This window comes from Ascaphus truei, chromosome 10 (genome assembly GCF_040206685.1).
Source record: "Ascaphus truei isolate aAscTru1 chromosome 10, aAscTru1.hap1, whole genome shotgun sequence".
NCBI classification, from domain to species: Eukaryota; Metazoa; Chordata; class Amphibia; order Anura; family Ascaphidae; genus Ascaphus; species Ascaphus truei.
In genome coordinates this window covers 55579139-55594368 of record NC_134492.1, presented here as the reverse complement: position 1 = coordinate 55594368, position 15230 = coordinate 55579139, and the positions used below count along the sequence as shown (strand labels likewise).

Here is a 15230-nt window from a genome sequence, read left to right as displayed (position 1 = left end):
GGCTCCTGTAACATTACATACAGAGGCCAGTCTCCTGCCCTCCCCCTGCACACATAGGGCCCGGCTCCTGTAACATTACATACAGAGGCCAGTCTCCTGCCCTCCCCCTGCACAGATAGGCCCGGCTCCTGTAACATTACATACAGAGGCCAGTCTCCTGCCCTCCCCCTGCACAGATAGGCCCGGCTCCTGTAACATTACATACAGAGGCCAGTCTCCTGGCTCTGCCCTCCCCCTGCACAGATAGGGCCCGGCTCCTGTAACATTACATACAGAGGCCAGTCTCCTGCCCTCCCCCTGCACAGATAGGGCCCGGCTCCTGTAACATTACATACAGAGGCCAGTCTCCTGCCCTCCCCCTGCACAGATAGGCCCGGCTCCTGTAACATTACATACAGAGGCCAGTCTCCTGCCCTCCCCCTGCACAGATAGGCCCGGCTCCTGTAACATTACATACAGAGGCCAGTCTCCTGCCCTCCCCCTGCACAGATAGGCCCGGCTCCTGTAACATTACATACAGAGGCCAGTCTCCTGCCCTCCCCCTGCACAGATAGGCCCGGCTCCTGTAACATTACATACAGAGGCCAGTCTCCTGCCCTCCCCCTGCACAGATAGGGCCCGGCTCCTGTAACATTACATACAGAGGCCAGTCTCCTGCCCTCCCCCTGCACAGATAGGCCCGGCTCCTGTAACATTACATACAGAGGCCAGTCTCCTGCCCTCCCCCTGCACAGATAGGGCCCGGCTCCTGTAACATTACATACAGAGGCCAGTCTCCTGCCCTCCCCCTGCACAGATAGGGCCCGGCTCCTGTAACATTACATACAGAGGCCAGTCTCCTGCCCTCCCCCTGCACACATAGGGCCCGGCTCCTGTAACATTACATACAGAGGCCAGACTCCTGCCCTCCCCCTGCACAGATAGGCCCGGCTCCTGTAACATTACATACAGAGGCCAGTCTCCTGCCCTCCCCCTGCACAGATAGGGCCCGGCTCCTGTAACATTACATACAGAGGCCAGTCTCCTGCCCTCCCCCTGCACAGATAGGCCCGGCTCCTGTAACATTACATACAGAGGCCAGTCTCCTGCCCTCCCCCTGCACACATAGGGCCCGGCTCCTGTAACATTACATACAGAGGCCAGTCTCCTGCCCTCCCCCTGCACAGATAGGCCCGGCTCCTGTAACATTACATACAGAGGCCAGTCTCCTGCCCTCCCCCTGCACAGATAGGCCCGGCTCCTGTAACATTACATACAGAGGCCAGTCTCCTGCCCTCCCCCTGCACAGATAGGCCCGGCTCCTGTAACATTACATACAGAGGCCAGTCTCCTGCCCTCCCCCTGCACAGATAGGGCCCGGCTCCTGTAACATTACATACAGAGGCCAGTCTCCTGCCCTCCCCCTGCACAGATAGGCCCGGCTCCTGTAACATTACATACAGAGGCCAGTCTCCTGCCCTCCCCCTGCACACATAGGGCCCGGCTCCTGTAACATTACATACAGAGGCCAGTCTCCTGCCCTCCCCCTGCACAGATAGGCCCGGCTCCTGTAACATTACATACAGAGGCCAGTCTCCTGCCCTCCCCCTGCACAGATAGGCCCGGCTCCTGTAACATTACATACAGAGGCCAGTCTCCTGGCTCTGCCCTCCCCCTGCACAGATAGGGCCCGGCTCCTGTAACATTACATACAGAGGCCAGTCTCCTGCCCTCCCCCTGCACACATAGGCCCGGCTCCTGTAACATTACATACAGAGGCCAGTCTCCTGCCCTCCCCCTGCACAGATAGGGCCCGGCTCCTGTAACATTACATACAGAGGCCAGTCTCCTGCCCTCCCCCTGCACAGATAGGCCCGGCTCCTGTAACATTACATACAGAGGCCAGTCTCCTGCCCTCCCCCTGCACAGATAGGGCCCGGCTCCTGTAACATTACATACAGAGGCCAGTCTCCTGCCCTCCCCCTGCACAGATAGGGCCCGGCTCCTGTAACATTACATACAGAGGCCAGTCTCCTGCCCTCCCCCTGCACACATAGGGCCCGGCTCCTGTAACATTACATACAGAGGCCAGACTCCTGCCCTCCCCCTGCACAGATAGGCCCGGCTCCTGTAACATTACATACAGAGGCCAGTCTCCTGCCCTCCCCCTGCACACATAGGCCCGGCTCCTGTAACATTACATACAGAGGCCAGTCTCCTGCCCTCCCCCTGCACAGATAGGGCCCGGCTCCTGTAACATTACATACAGAGGCCAGTCTCCTGCCCTCCCCCTGCACAGATAGGCCCGGCTCCTGTAACATTACATACAGAGGCCAGTCTCCTGCCCTCCCCCTGCACAGATAGGCCCGGCTCCTGTAACATTACATACAGAGGCCAGTCTCCTGCCCTCCCCCTGCACAGATAGGCCCGGCTCCTGTAACATTACATACAGAGGCCAGTCTCCTGCCCTCCCCCTGCACAGATAGGGCCCGGCTCCTGTAACATTACATACAGAGGCCAGTCTCCTGCCCTCCCCCTGCACAGATAGGCCCGGCTCCTGTAACATTACATACAGAGGCCAGTCTCCTGCCCTCCCCCTGCACACATAGGGCCCGGCTCCTGTAACATTACATACAGAGGCCAGTCTCCTGCCCTCCCCCTGCACAGATAGGCCCGGCTCCTGTAACATTACATACAGAGGCCAGTCTCCTGCCCTCCCCCTGCACAGATAGGCCCGGCTCCTGTAACATTACATACAGAGGCCAGTCTCCTGGCTCTGCCCTCCCCCTGCACAGATAGGGCCCGGCTCCTGTAACATTACATACAGAGGCCAGTCTCCTGCCCTCCCCCTGCACAGATAGGGCCCGGCTCCTGTAACATTACATACAGAGGCCAGTCTCCTGCCCTCCCCCTGCACAGATAGGCCCGGCTCCTGTAACATTACATACAGAGGCCAGTCTCCTGCCCTCCCCCTGCACAGATAGGCCCGGCTCCTGTAACATTACATACAGAGGCCAGTCTCCTGCCCTCCCCCTGCACAGATAGGCCCGGCTCCTGTAACATTACATACAGAGGCCAGTCTCCTGCCCTCCCCCTGCACAGATAGGCCCGGCTCCTGTAACATTACATACAGAGGCCAGTCTCCTGCCCTCCCCCTGCACAGATAGGGCCCGGCTCCTGTAACATTACATACAGAGGCCAGTCTCCTGCCCTCCCCCTGCACAGATAGGCCCGGCTCCTGTAACATTACATACAGAGGCCAGTCTCCTGCCCTCCCCCTGCACAGATAGGGCCCGGCTCCTGTAACATTACATACAGAGGCCAGTCTCCTGCCCTCCCCCTGCACAGATAGGGCCCGGCTCCTGTAACATTACATACAGAGGCCAGTCTCCTGCCCTCCCCCTGCACACATAGGGCCCGGCTCCTGTAACATTACATACAGAGGCCAGACTCCTGCCCTCCCCCTGCACAGATAGGCCCGGCTCCTGTAACATTACATACAGAGGCCAGTCTCCTGCCCTCCCCCTGCACAGATAGGGCCCGGCTCCTGTAACATTACATACAGAGGCCAGTCTCCTGCCCTCCCCCTGCACAGATAGGCCCGGCTCCTGTAACATTACATACAGAGGCCAGTCTCCTGCCCTCCCCCTGCACACATAGGGCCCGGCTCCTGTAACATTACATACAGAGGCCAGTCTCCTGCCCTCCCCCTGCACAGATAGGCCCGGCTCCTGTAACATTACATACAGAGGCCAGTCTCCTGCCCTCCCCCTGCACAGATAGGCCCGGCTCCTGTAACATTACATACAGAGGCCAGTCTCCTGCCCTCCCCCTGCACAGATAGGGCCCGGCTCCTGTAACATTACATACAGAGGCCAGTCTCCTGCCCTCCCCCTGCACACATAGGGCCCGGCTCCTGTAACATTACATACAGAGGCCAGTCTCCTGCCCTCCCCCTGCACAGATAGGCCCGGCTCCTGTAACATTACATACAGAGGCCAGTCTCCTGCCCTCCCCCTGCACAGATAGGCCCGGCTCCTGTAACATTACATACAGAGGCCAGTCTCCTGCCCTCCCCCTGCACAGATAGGCCCGGCTCCTGTAACATTACATACAGAGGCCAGTCTCCTGGCTCTGCCCTCCCCCTGATATTCCCAGGGTTACCTCCGCACATCTTTGCTTCTCTTCTCACAGACGCGTAACAATGGGCTTTTTGTTAGGCTGGGAGAATCCTGCTCCCGCAAGGCCAGTAACAACACAAGGGAACAACACCCTCTCCGTGCCGGATAACGGACAATGAGGCCCGCCACACGGCAAAGCTGAATTACCGGCCCGAGAAAGTCACCGGGGACTCCTAAAATAAACCCACAGGACTGCACGGGAGATGTTACCCTGACCAGACGTGCAGAAGAACAACATGCGTGTTGTGTCCAGTTACGATTTAGACTGACTGGTCACGGAACCGATTCCGTTCAACCTTTCGTTCCTTAATAAAACGTCAACATTTCTACCGTGGGCTGCAAAACCTGCGGTTACAGACTGCCAATATTCAGAATCGGACAAAACCAGCTTGTTTGTACACCTATCTCAGTAAATGATGCTGCAGTGGTTCCAGTGATGCAGTGAGCAGGGCAGAGTTTTCAGCAAACCCCAATGGCAGCCATTTGTAATAACCATACAAAAAATACTCAGAAATAAGATTTCTCTCCAAAGCAAAAATATTGCTGGAGAATTTCCCAGTGAATACGGTTGAGTAGATTTAGTTAGGGAACTGCCTTTAACGCGCTGGATTTCGGCTCAAATCCTGCTGTTGGCTCGGGGTGTAGAACGGTGCAAAAATGGCCCTGCAGCCCAGGGGCGGCCAACTCCAGTCCTCAAGGGCCACCAATGGGTCAGGTTTTCAGGATATCCCTGCTTCAGCACAGGTGGCTCTATCAATCCCTGCTTCAGCACAGGCGGCTCAATTATTCCCTGCTTCAAAACAGGCGGCTCAATCAGAATACTGCACCACCTGTGCTGAAGCAGAGATATTCTGAAAACCTGACCTGTTGGTGCTCTTGAGGACAGGAGTTGCCCCCCCGCTGTAGCAGAACACTATTATTCATCTGCAAATAGGCAGCGTTCACAAAAACTACAACCACTTTTCTTGCCACCATTGTGGAATTTGCGATGTGAGATATTTGTGTTTGCCATTTGCTTTTTTGTCGTGACAGCCGTCCGTGTCAAATTAGCCACACAAGTTTCTCACGTCTCCTGAACAAGTCACGTCGTCTCCAGGGACGGGCCGTACCCTGCAAAGTGCTATGTACAGCGCTGTGTACATCATCAGTGCTATTTAGCAGGGGTCTCAAAACTCAGTCGTCAAGGGCTACCAACAGGCCAGCTTTTTAGGATATCCATGCTTCAGCACAGGTGGCTCATTCAGTGGCTCAATTGAAGACTGAACCACTGATTGAGCCACCTGTGCTGAAGCTGGAATATCCTGAAAACCTGCCCTGTTGGTGGCCCTTGAGGACTGAGTTTGGAGATCCCTACTATTAGGAAAAAGAAAGATTTTGATTAATTTGCGTTTGGATCATTCTTGCCAGTGTAAATATTAGGGGGGAGGGGGTTCCAGGAACCCACCAAAAACCCAGCGAAGCTCCAGAGAGGTAACATCAATGCCACGTTCCCTTTCACATCTACTGCTTCTGCTGATAGGAGAGGATGAACCTCTCCACGTGGCAAGGTCTGCCTGCTGATCTAGAACACTCCGTGTGACAGGACTAATAGGTGGTCTTAGAACCGGCCTGTATGTGCGCAGCAGATTGGTGGTATTAGAACCTTTCCATGTGTCCAGCACCGATTGGTAATCCTAGAACCGTCCTGTGTGCCTGGGACTGATTTGTGCACCTAGAACCCAATATCTTAACTATGATATAGATGTGTGTGTGTACAGTATGTATGAATATATACACACACACTATATATGATATATACGCACATATCTATATTAGCACATTATATGTATATATGTTACATAGTAGCTGAGGTTGAATAAGGACGTGTCCATCACCTATGCTACAGCATTTTGATCCAGAGGACGATATGGCCACAGATACAATATGTAGAACCACATATACCGAATCCATCTTTACTTGTGGCGATGGAGAGGGTTGTGCATGGCATATAGTCATGCCAAGTATCACTATACACTGCGGTGTGTTTATATTTATAGGAACAGGGACTAGGACACGGCTTTCCACTAATATCGCAGCACGAAAGATAAACAGAACCACCCCACACCGTGTCCAGCTTCCTGTGGGAACCTGCGAGACGACGATAATATTTTCTTACTGATACTCTCCAAGGTTTGGCTGTTTACATTGGGAAATATAGCAGGAAAACCAGTTTCATTCTAACCCTTCGCTGGTTCAAGGCGCTGTTCCTCCTACTTGATTGGATTTACAATGGATGGTGTGTTTTTACATTCAGGGGGTCCCACACTACTTTCAGCCTCAGAGACCCTTATCTCTGAACATGGCACCGTTACCGCCCCCTCCAAGATGGCGGCTTAAAAATCCCGCTGGTGAATAAGAAGACGCAACGTTTTCCATGGCGGCTTCACGCAGGGGGTTTTAGTAGAAGCTGCTGCCTTCTCTGGAAAGTATCTCATGAACCAGGGGGTCCCCTGCAGCTGAAATTAACGCGGATCCCCTCGGGGGTTCAGTGGCGCTCAGATCTATTTTCACTGACGATTCCAAAAAATCTCATTTATTTCTGGCTTCTCATCAAGTCCTCAACAGTTTCCCCTTTGTCCAGATTCTGATTGAGGACAATTATATTGATAATTATATTTAAAAAAAGAAAATACAATAAAAGATACCTAACAAAGGTACTATTGTGTCACGCAGCGGGACCGCGTGTGATCTTCCTCTTCCAAATATGTCAAACTAATGAAAGAAACACATGTAGAAAACAATATAATTATCGTTATCACAGTAAATGTAACCCTGTGTAAAGCCCGCGCCTCTGGCGGCCTCTGTTTCTTTACACATTAACCAGACATAATAAGTTATGGTGGGTAAAAAAGGGACAAAAACAGCGAATAACGGTCCCACGTGTGAGCGCAGTCGCATGTCGATGACAGGCCTGCGATCCTGCGCTTCCCCTTTATCTCTTCGCAACCACTGCAGCCAGGGATTCTGGGTAATGACGTGCATGCTCTTCTTTAACCGAGTGTGTTGAAAAGCTGTGCGATGCGGCAGGCATAAACTTATAGGGGATCCTTGTTACCATGGACAAGAAGCAAAGAGTGACTCGCTGTGAGTGCTCATCTGCAGGTCATTACCCAGAATCCATAGCAGCAGTGGAAACATTGTATGCCAAGAGATAATGGGGAAGGGCAGGGTGGCAGACCTGCTTGGGAAATGCAATGTGCTCACACGGGGATTTTTATGTGCTTTAGAAATTAATAAAGCCGTTTTCTTTTAGCGAATAAAATCTGTTTCTGACGCCCTCACCCATCATGTCCTTATAAGAGGACCAATAAACAGGGGGCTTCTGTATACATATCATGTTCAAACAGCAGCTACACGTGCATCAAAATATACTTAAAGGGCCCGTCCCTGTGACAAAATGTACAAGTTTAATTGGATTCAAGCAGCAGATTAAAACACCATTTTTTAAACCAACAAGTATTTTGAAATATCGTTTTCTTTTCCTTTTAGCATTTGCAAGATAAACAGCAGCTTTGGACGGTTTCACAAATCTTTATCGGATGTAGTTTTTTTAATAAGACTGTTTGTCAGGCCTCCGAACCCTGCTTTAGGTTTGCCAGGTAATTATGAAGTCATAATTCCAAAAACAGATAAACAGAAGTAGCGGATATGCTTGAAACCAGCGTAACCGGGGAAATGTCAAACACATTCAAGTGTATCACAAGATGGAAAGAAATCAAATGGTTACTTGACGGGGTGGGGATTTTGTACTCTATATACAGCTCAACCCTGTTATAACGTGATCCCTTACAACGCGTATCCGCTTAGAACGCGATGCCAGCGTGGCTCCCAATTTTCATATTTATGAATACTTTACTACACGATTATCGGTATCTTAAATACTTTATTGTACAATGCATACAATTGTACATTATTTCTAACGTGATCCGCTTATAACGCGATGTGATTCTTTGGACCCCAAGCACAGCGTTATAATGCGGTTGAGCTGTGTATGTGTATATATATATATATATATATATATATATATATATATATATATATATATATATATATATATATATATATATACACACACACACACACACCTGGAAAGTCTCTCCGCCTGCATCTCACTATGCCCTCCCTATTGCCTTTTCTGTTGACTGTTTCCTCACTTCTTTGTGAATGTCTCTGTTCTCTCCAACTTCCCCACTGCACCATTATTTATACACCTCTCTCCCAACAACTTCTTTACCCCTCAATAAAAAACACCCACACAAATCCTCTATTCACACCCTTTATCTACTCATTCCTGCTGCTGGGGATCTCCCTGAAGCCAGACATACACACTTGCTCTCTCATTCATGCCTCACTGCCATCTCCTCCCATCCAAATGGTGTCAACCTTTTCATTTAATACTGACTAACCTTAAAACTCGACACACAAATCAGCATCCCAATAGCCTGCACTCGTGGCTACTGTCCCACACTCAGTCACTCCTACCACCCATTGTGGCCAAGCACAGCCATCTACAGCACTTATTCCCTCACCTGTTGTCTCTAAGTTCCCCTCAAACCTTAGATTGTAAGCTCTTCGGGGCAGGGATTTCCTTTCCTATTGTCTGATTTTGCTGCGCTTATTGTATTATTATAAATCCCTGTACTGTATTCTTTGTGAAGCGCTGAGTACACTTTTGGCGCTATATAAATAAAGACATACAATACAATACTTGTGAGCACATTCACATGTTTTAGACAGGACGGCACCCCTGCCTTTCACCATTATCACCTAGGATACAATGCTTCCACTGCGGCAAGGTTTTCTGGGAAATGACATGCAAATGACCACACCGTTTTTACCTTTTGCCTGAAATCCATTTGTACATGGAACCCTTATAAGTTAATGCTCGCTGTTCACACAGCTTTTAAGCACAGCATGGGATTAGATGCAAAGCCAGTGAAACCATTCACAGACAGCTGTTTCAACCTTTTGGGTCTCATCAGTGTGAGGCTGGTTGTACTGTAGTGCAAGTGTCTCCATACACTAACCGCTCGTGGAGACGGGATAACGTAATAGGTCTAAACATCCGGGTCCCAACGCGTTTCGTCAGCACGTACAGTAACTTCGTTGAGACACTGGCGCTAGAGTGGTTACGTTGATACAAATTGGACAACGTTGTTGCTATTTTGTTTCCTGGATGGTTTAAAAGTATGGACTCTTACACCTTATCATGGACCTTGGATTCGGAGTGACTGTCCTCCCTTCTGGAGCAGAAGAAGTTCTCTCCAGAGATAATATGAGTATCACTGATTTGAGATAATATATCTCTCAGTATCTCGCATTTTCTAGTTACACTTGTGAGTGTGCTACTTTTATCTATTAAATTGTTATTAAATGTCACAGATTTATGCTACGAGGCGCACGCCTCTTTTCCCTTTTCCCTTTTCCAAACAGATCTTCGTGGATGTGGTTCATCCTTTTAGAAGCTGTGGAACTGCCACAGCACTATATATCCTTTATTATTACCAGTATATGGACCTTATACACTATATGGACTCAATATATGGATGTTTTGTTGCATTTATCACTGTATTCAAAGTATTATTATACACTTATTTGAGGTGTCACACGCTTATATATGTGATTTTTGTCTTTATTCCACTGTCACATTTTTTAAAATGTGTCTTTATCACAAACACTTTTTTGTATTTACACAATATCATTGGAATATCCTAGTTAGCGCTGACTTTTTGTTATTTATATATACAAACAATATATATTTAGCCAGGTACCCCATCATCTCCTTTTACCTGCCGGTCCAGGGCGCTCACTCGTGATGCTTCGGGGGTGCGCATGGTTGTTGCCGGCAGGGTGTGCAGACACCCAGCGAGCTCCGGGTTGCTAAGGGAGTTTCGTGCTAGGGGAGCTTCGGGCAGCGCTGTGAGGGGCGACTGGGTCGCTGGGGATCTGGAGTGGTGTGAGCATAGGGTGCCTCCATCTTGGATGTTATGGCGCATGCGCGAGTCTCAGCGCATGCGCGAGTCTCAGCGCATGCGCAGAACAGGTAGTATCGCGGTGGCCATTACAGAACATTGCGCATGCGCAGAGTGCCCCTAGGAGCGGCGGCCAGAAGGGAATAGGTTCCAAAGGGAACTACAGTTCCCAGCAGCCTCAGGGGCTGCAGTGAGGTGGAACACAAGCAGCCAATAGGGCTGCTGCATTTGTGGTAAGGGGAGCTCGCGCTGACAGTTAGGATAGTTAGGTCAGTTAGTGAATGAGTCAGCTGTAAGCAGGATAGCAGGGGGATAGGTAATGTCCAAAGAGACGTGCTCCACTGGACTAGGTCAGAAAACCCCATACAGTAGGTCCCAGCTAGACCCATCACTAATAGCTTGTGTGCTGTAGGGATGGCCCTTAGACAGTGACGCTTCCCTTAGCAATATAGTGTTAGTCAGCATATGTGCTACGGATGCACGTGGTGTGCGCTGCCTGCGTCTGGGATCAGACCAGGCCATCAAACCAGAGACTATCCTAAGGTGGGACCCTCCAACCGGATACCACCGCACACGGAGGCGGATCTACGGTGGACAGACTGATCGGTTGTTTGCTAGTACCCAGCGGCACCCGGGGGCTGGAGCGCGCGGGCAGGTATATCTACAAGTGCACCAACAATACACAAGGGCAGCGCTGTCACACACTTGGGGTGGGATTGGCTATTGTGGCCTGGACACTGTGACACTGGTGCTCCTGCACCCAATTACTGTGGGGAATATTCCACGGGTCGGTATAGCTATATATATATTGTATTGTTATATGTTATGTTGTATTGTTCCTGTTATAAGTTACTGTCCAGTAAATACTGTTACATATACCCTTGTGTGCAATTACTGGCTGTATTGTCTTGGGAGGGGCTATCCCACTATGTGAGGATCCTTCCCAGGTGGAGGCGCTGTTAGTATATTCATTACACACACCCCAGGCTCCCAGTGGCGGAGGATCAGGCCGCCTGTTTGCCACTCAGGTAATATATTCCTGGATCAGGATTATATTCCCCTGCCTTCCGGTTGCCAGCGCTCCTCAGCCTGGCTGTTGCAACAATGTTGCGACCCCTTGTGGGTTTCTTGGGTTCAGCCAGTTGCCTTGGCAACACCCCTGCCTTTTACCAGGATGGACTGCTCCCCCTCCCCTTGCCAAGTGTTAGTGTACCAGTTAATTTCCCTCAGCCCAGACCAGCATGCTGTCTCTTAGTACCAGCAGCCACCCTGAGCCGCCATCTCTCCTATCCTGGGAACGTTACTGATTTTTACCTATCCCTATATCCTGCATTTAGTCCACTTCCCTCATAGCTCTCCCCCCCCCTCCATCGCTCTCATGTTCCAGTGTTTCCTCACTACTTTCCCCCCTTTTTATTTGTATGTTGTTGCCCCAAATAAACACTTCAGCGAGTAAGAAGGTTCCCTTGCTTGATACTGTATATGAGATTGAGTTAACCTGCCTGTCCCTACGTGTCTATCAGGGTGTGGCTTGGGCCAGAACACACACACACACACACACACACACACACACACACACACAAAGGGTTACAGCCCCACGGGGGGCGAGTGAGACAGAAAGATGCTCAAACCTGCGGCAGCTACGGGATATCGGTCGGGTCCCAGGTCACGTGGCGCCCGTCATGCAAGCGGTTTAGGGTCAGAACGTCATCTTCCGCTAACGAGAAACCGAACACCTGGGGAAACGCAGGTGCCGGGAGGTTAGTGCGCGGGCAGGGGACGGGCTCCGGTTACACCGAAAAAAGTGCCGTATTCCTACAAAGTCTAAACCTGGTGCGCGGAGGCAAAATACTCCCTGGTCACTATCTCACCATACTCATGCTCCAAAATGGGAAGGGAGGTTTGGGATTATATTAATATGAATAAATCCCCTTGTATGTAAACGGACAGTGGAGCTATATACAGTAAGGATACTGCGACGTGGTTTCAGTTTGACAATACAGGTAGAGAGATGTGTCAGTGCTGCAATGCCGACATGTTTTGTCCTCTGCTTGATGGTATATTTGGCGTCCATGTATCAGAGCAATGTTGGCACAAAAACCTGGCATCTGCCCCTATGTGTCAAAGCATTTTGCCAAATCTGCCCCAGTTTCACCTGTGGGGGGGGGAGTTACATGGTGCACAGATTATAATGAGATGTATCACATTCTGCATCTCTGCCCCAGCTTGCACCTTGGGGAGAGTCAGTAGGAGGAGTTGGGAGGAGTTACATGGTACACATATTATAATGAGATGTATCACATTCTGCGTCTCTGTCCCAGCTTGCACCTTGGGGAGAGTCAGTAGGAGTTGGGGAGAGTTACATGGGGCACAGATTATAATGAGATGTATCACATTCTGCATCTCTGCCCCAGCTTGCACCTTGGGGAGAGTCAGTAGGAGGAGTTGGGGAGAGTTACATGGGGCACAGATTATAATGAGATGTATCACATTCTGCATCTCTGCCCCAGCTTGCACCTTGGGGAGAGTCAGTAGGAGGAGTTGGGGGGAGTTACATGGTGCACAGATTATAATGAGATGTATCACATTCTGCGTCTCTGCCCCAGCTTGCACCTTGGGGAGAGTCAGTAGGAGGAGTTGGGGGGGGGGGGGGAGTTACATGGTGAACAGATTATAATGAGATGTATCACATTCTGCGTCTCTGTCGCAGCTTGCACCTTGGGGAGAGTCAGTAGGAGGAGTTTGGGGAGGAGTTACATGGTGCACAGATTATAATGAGATGTATCACATTCTGCGTCTCTGTCCCAGTTTGCACCTTGGGGAGAGTCAGTAGGAGGAGTTGGGGAGGAGTTACATGGTGCACAGATTATAATGCGATTTATTATACTCTTCCCCACTCAACTTTCCTTTTATTAGCCCCCCAAAATCAGCCACATCTGAGGGGGCGGACGTCTAAAATTCTTCAAACGAAGAAACTGTTCTTACATACGCTGCAGCTCGGCTCCAAAACACAGTGCGCTTCCTCTATACGCACTATTCTCCACGTCGATACCCAGACACCTCCAGATGTTTATCGGTGTATCTCTGAGCAGAGGTTTGTGCCTCCTCAGAGCTTGGCGCATTATTGGGTCCAAATATCAGGGGCAAGACGGCACAGAACTCGATACATCCCATTATATCGTGTGCTTTGGGGAACTCCTCCTGACGCTCCCCACAATCACGAACTGGGGCACACTTGGAGAAACATGTCTTGATCCATCAAAGCAAAGTCCAGAACAAAAAGCATGGAGGTTCCTCTCTGTGCCTCATTTTACTCCTCGGGGGAATTGAACCTGCGGTTCATGGAACTCCCACAGTGGGGAATAAGCACAGCCGGCTCATGGCAGAGCCAGCGGTGCGACTGCACTGGGCCCTGCCCTCTGCCCCGGCCCAACTTCCGCAATCACTAACTTTAACCACAACATTTAAACCTGCGATAACGGAAGTTGGGCCGGGAGAAGAACAAGTGACGCGAGGGGCAGGTTCCAGCCCCCGCGCTCACAATGCACAGGGCCCCGCCATGTTGCAATCCGACTGTGGGAATAAGGGATGTATTCCCACATCCTCTACAGCTTCCTCCTGTCTATTCCGGAGGGAGCGTTACCAGCAGACAATTATCTTAACGACCTGCTTATAGTGCAAGCCGAGCAGCGGTTTTAAGAAGTGTTTTCCTCTCTATAAAGGCCGGGCGTCGTACAGCTGCGATTGCGAGCTCTTAAGAACACAGACTCTGCACCTTTGTATTTGGGTTATAATTCCTGTATCCTAATGTCTGTTCTGCACAGAGCGCTTCACGTGGTTTATATAATGATATATAGACTGCATGTCAAAGCCACCATTAAATCCCCAAAACACTGCAAATAAACAGATGTTAGACATGTGAACACTGTGGAATAGCAGCGTATTCACAGAAAGTGCTAATTAGCAGAGCAGAGGCGCGCAGGATTAGCCACGAGGACGCGGCGCGCCGTTAGAAGCCACGTTTCTCACCTCACAGTTCTCTCGGATTCGTTCCTCTTTAGTGGACTTTGGGATTGTGACAATACCGTTCTGAAGAGAAACAACACATTGATGTATTACAGGCCAGACTCTGCCTCCTGTATCTGTAATACTGACACTAAATCACATCGCTAGCTCCGGAGATTATGTTGCGTGGCACAAAACTGCATTCATAGCTCTTACATAATCATTCAATGATATGTACACATTGCATTTTATGTGCAGCAAGACAAACGAGGGTTAACCTTTTTAACTAAACATATTTGAACCTTTCTCCCTACAGGTGTAGCAAGACTGGGGGCAGCTCGGGCCGAGATCCTGAGTCCCTGTCACTGTGCTGGGGGGTGGGGGGGGACGGTGAGAGGTCAGGCCGTGTCCCTGTCACTGTGCAGGGGGGGACGGTGAGAGGTCGGGCTGAGTCACTGTCACTGTGCAGGGGGGGACGGTGAGAGGTCGGGCTGAGTCCCTGTCACTGTTTAGGGGGGACGGTGAGAGGTCAGGCCGTGTCCCTGTCACTGTGCAGGGGGGGACGGTGAGAGGTCGGGCTGAGTCCCTGTCACTGTGCAGGGGGGACGGTGAGAGGTCAGGCCGTGTCCCTGTCACTGTGCAGGGGGGGACGGTGAGAGGTCGGGCCGTGTCCCTGTCACAGTGCGGGGGGGACGGTGAGAGGTCGGGCCGTGTCCCTGTCACTGTGCGGGGGGGGGGCGGTGAGAGGTCGGGCTGAGACCTTGAGACTCCCATGGGGTATGAAGGCAGATATCCAGCGGGACACCTGCCCCTCTGCTGACAGTGGCAGTCTCTGTCGAGCGATGGACGTGACTTGTAGGATACTGTATCCTGTCCTGTTATCAGCTGGAGGCTTCAACGGGGAGAGAGCCGGAGAGTGTGCGTGTATATGCCACCATGGGCGTGTGTATGCATGTGCATGCCCGTATGTACCTGTGCGTGGTATGCATGTGTATGTAATCATGAATATGTATAGGCATGTAAGCGTATATGCGTGTGTACACGTCTGCTTCAC

The 15230-nt window shown here is 50.8% G+C and overlaps 1 protein-coding gene across 8 annotated transcripts in view; it reads right to left on the bottom strand.

Moving 5' to 3' along the window:
• The window catches only part of LOC142503964 (putative oxidoreductase ZK1290.5), a 93486-nt gene that overhangs the window by 24632 nt on the left and 53624 nt on the right, over positions 1-15230 (bottom strand). For 5 of the 8 annotated variants that reach the window (XM_075616983.1, XM_075616986.1, XM_075616981.1 and 2 more), the window contains one exon: positions 14201-14260. The exons of 1 other annotated variant lie outside the window; for it this stretch is intronic. In XM_075616983.1, coding sequence (XP_075473098.1) covers positions 14201-14260 — 60 coding nt within the window. Of the gene's footprint in view, positions 1-11802; positions 11908-14200; positions 14261-15230 lie in introns of all 8 variants that reach the window. 2 more of the 8 variants (XM_075616982.1, XM_075616985.1) reach the window with 1 other exon arrangement.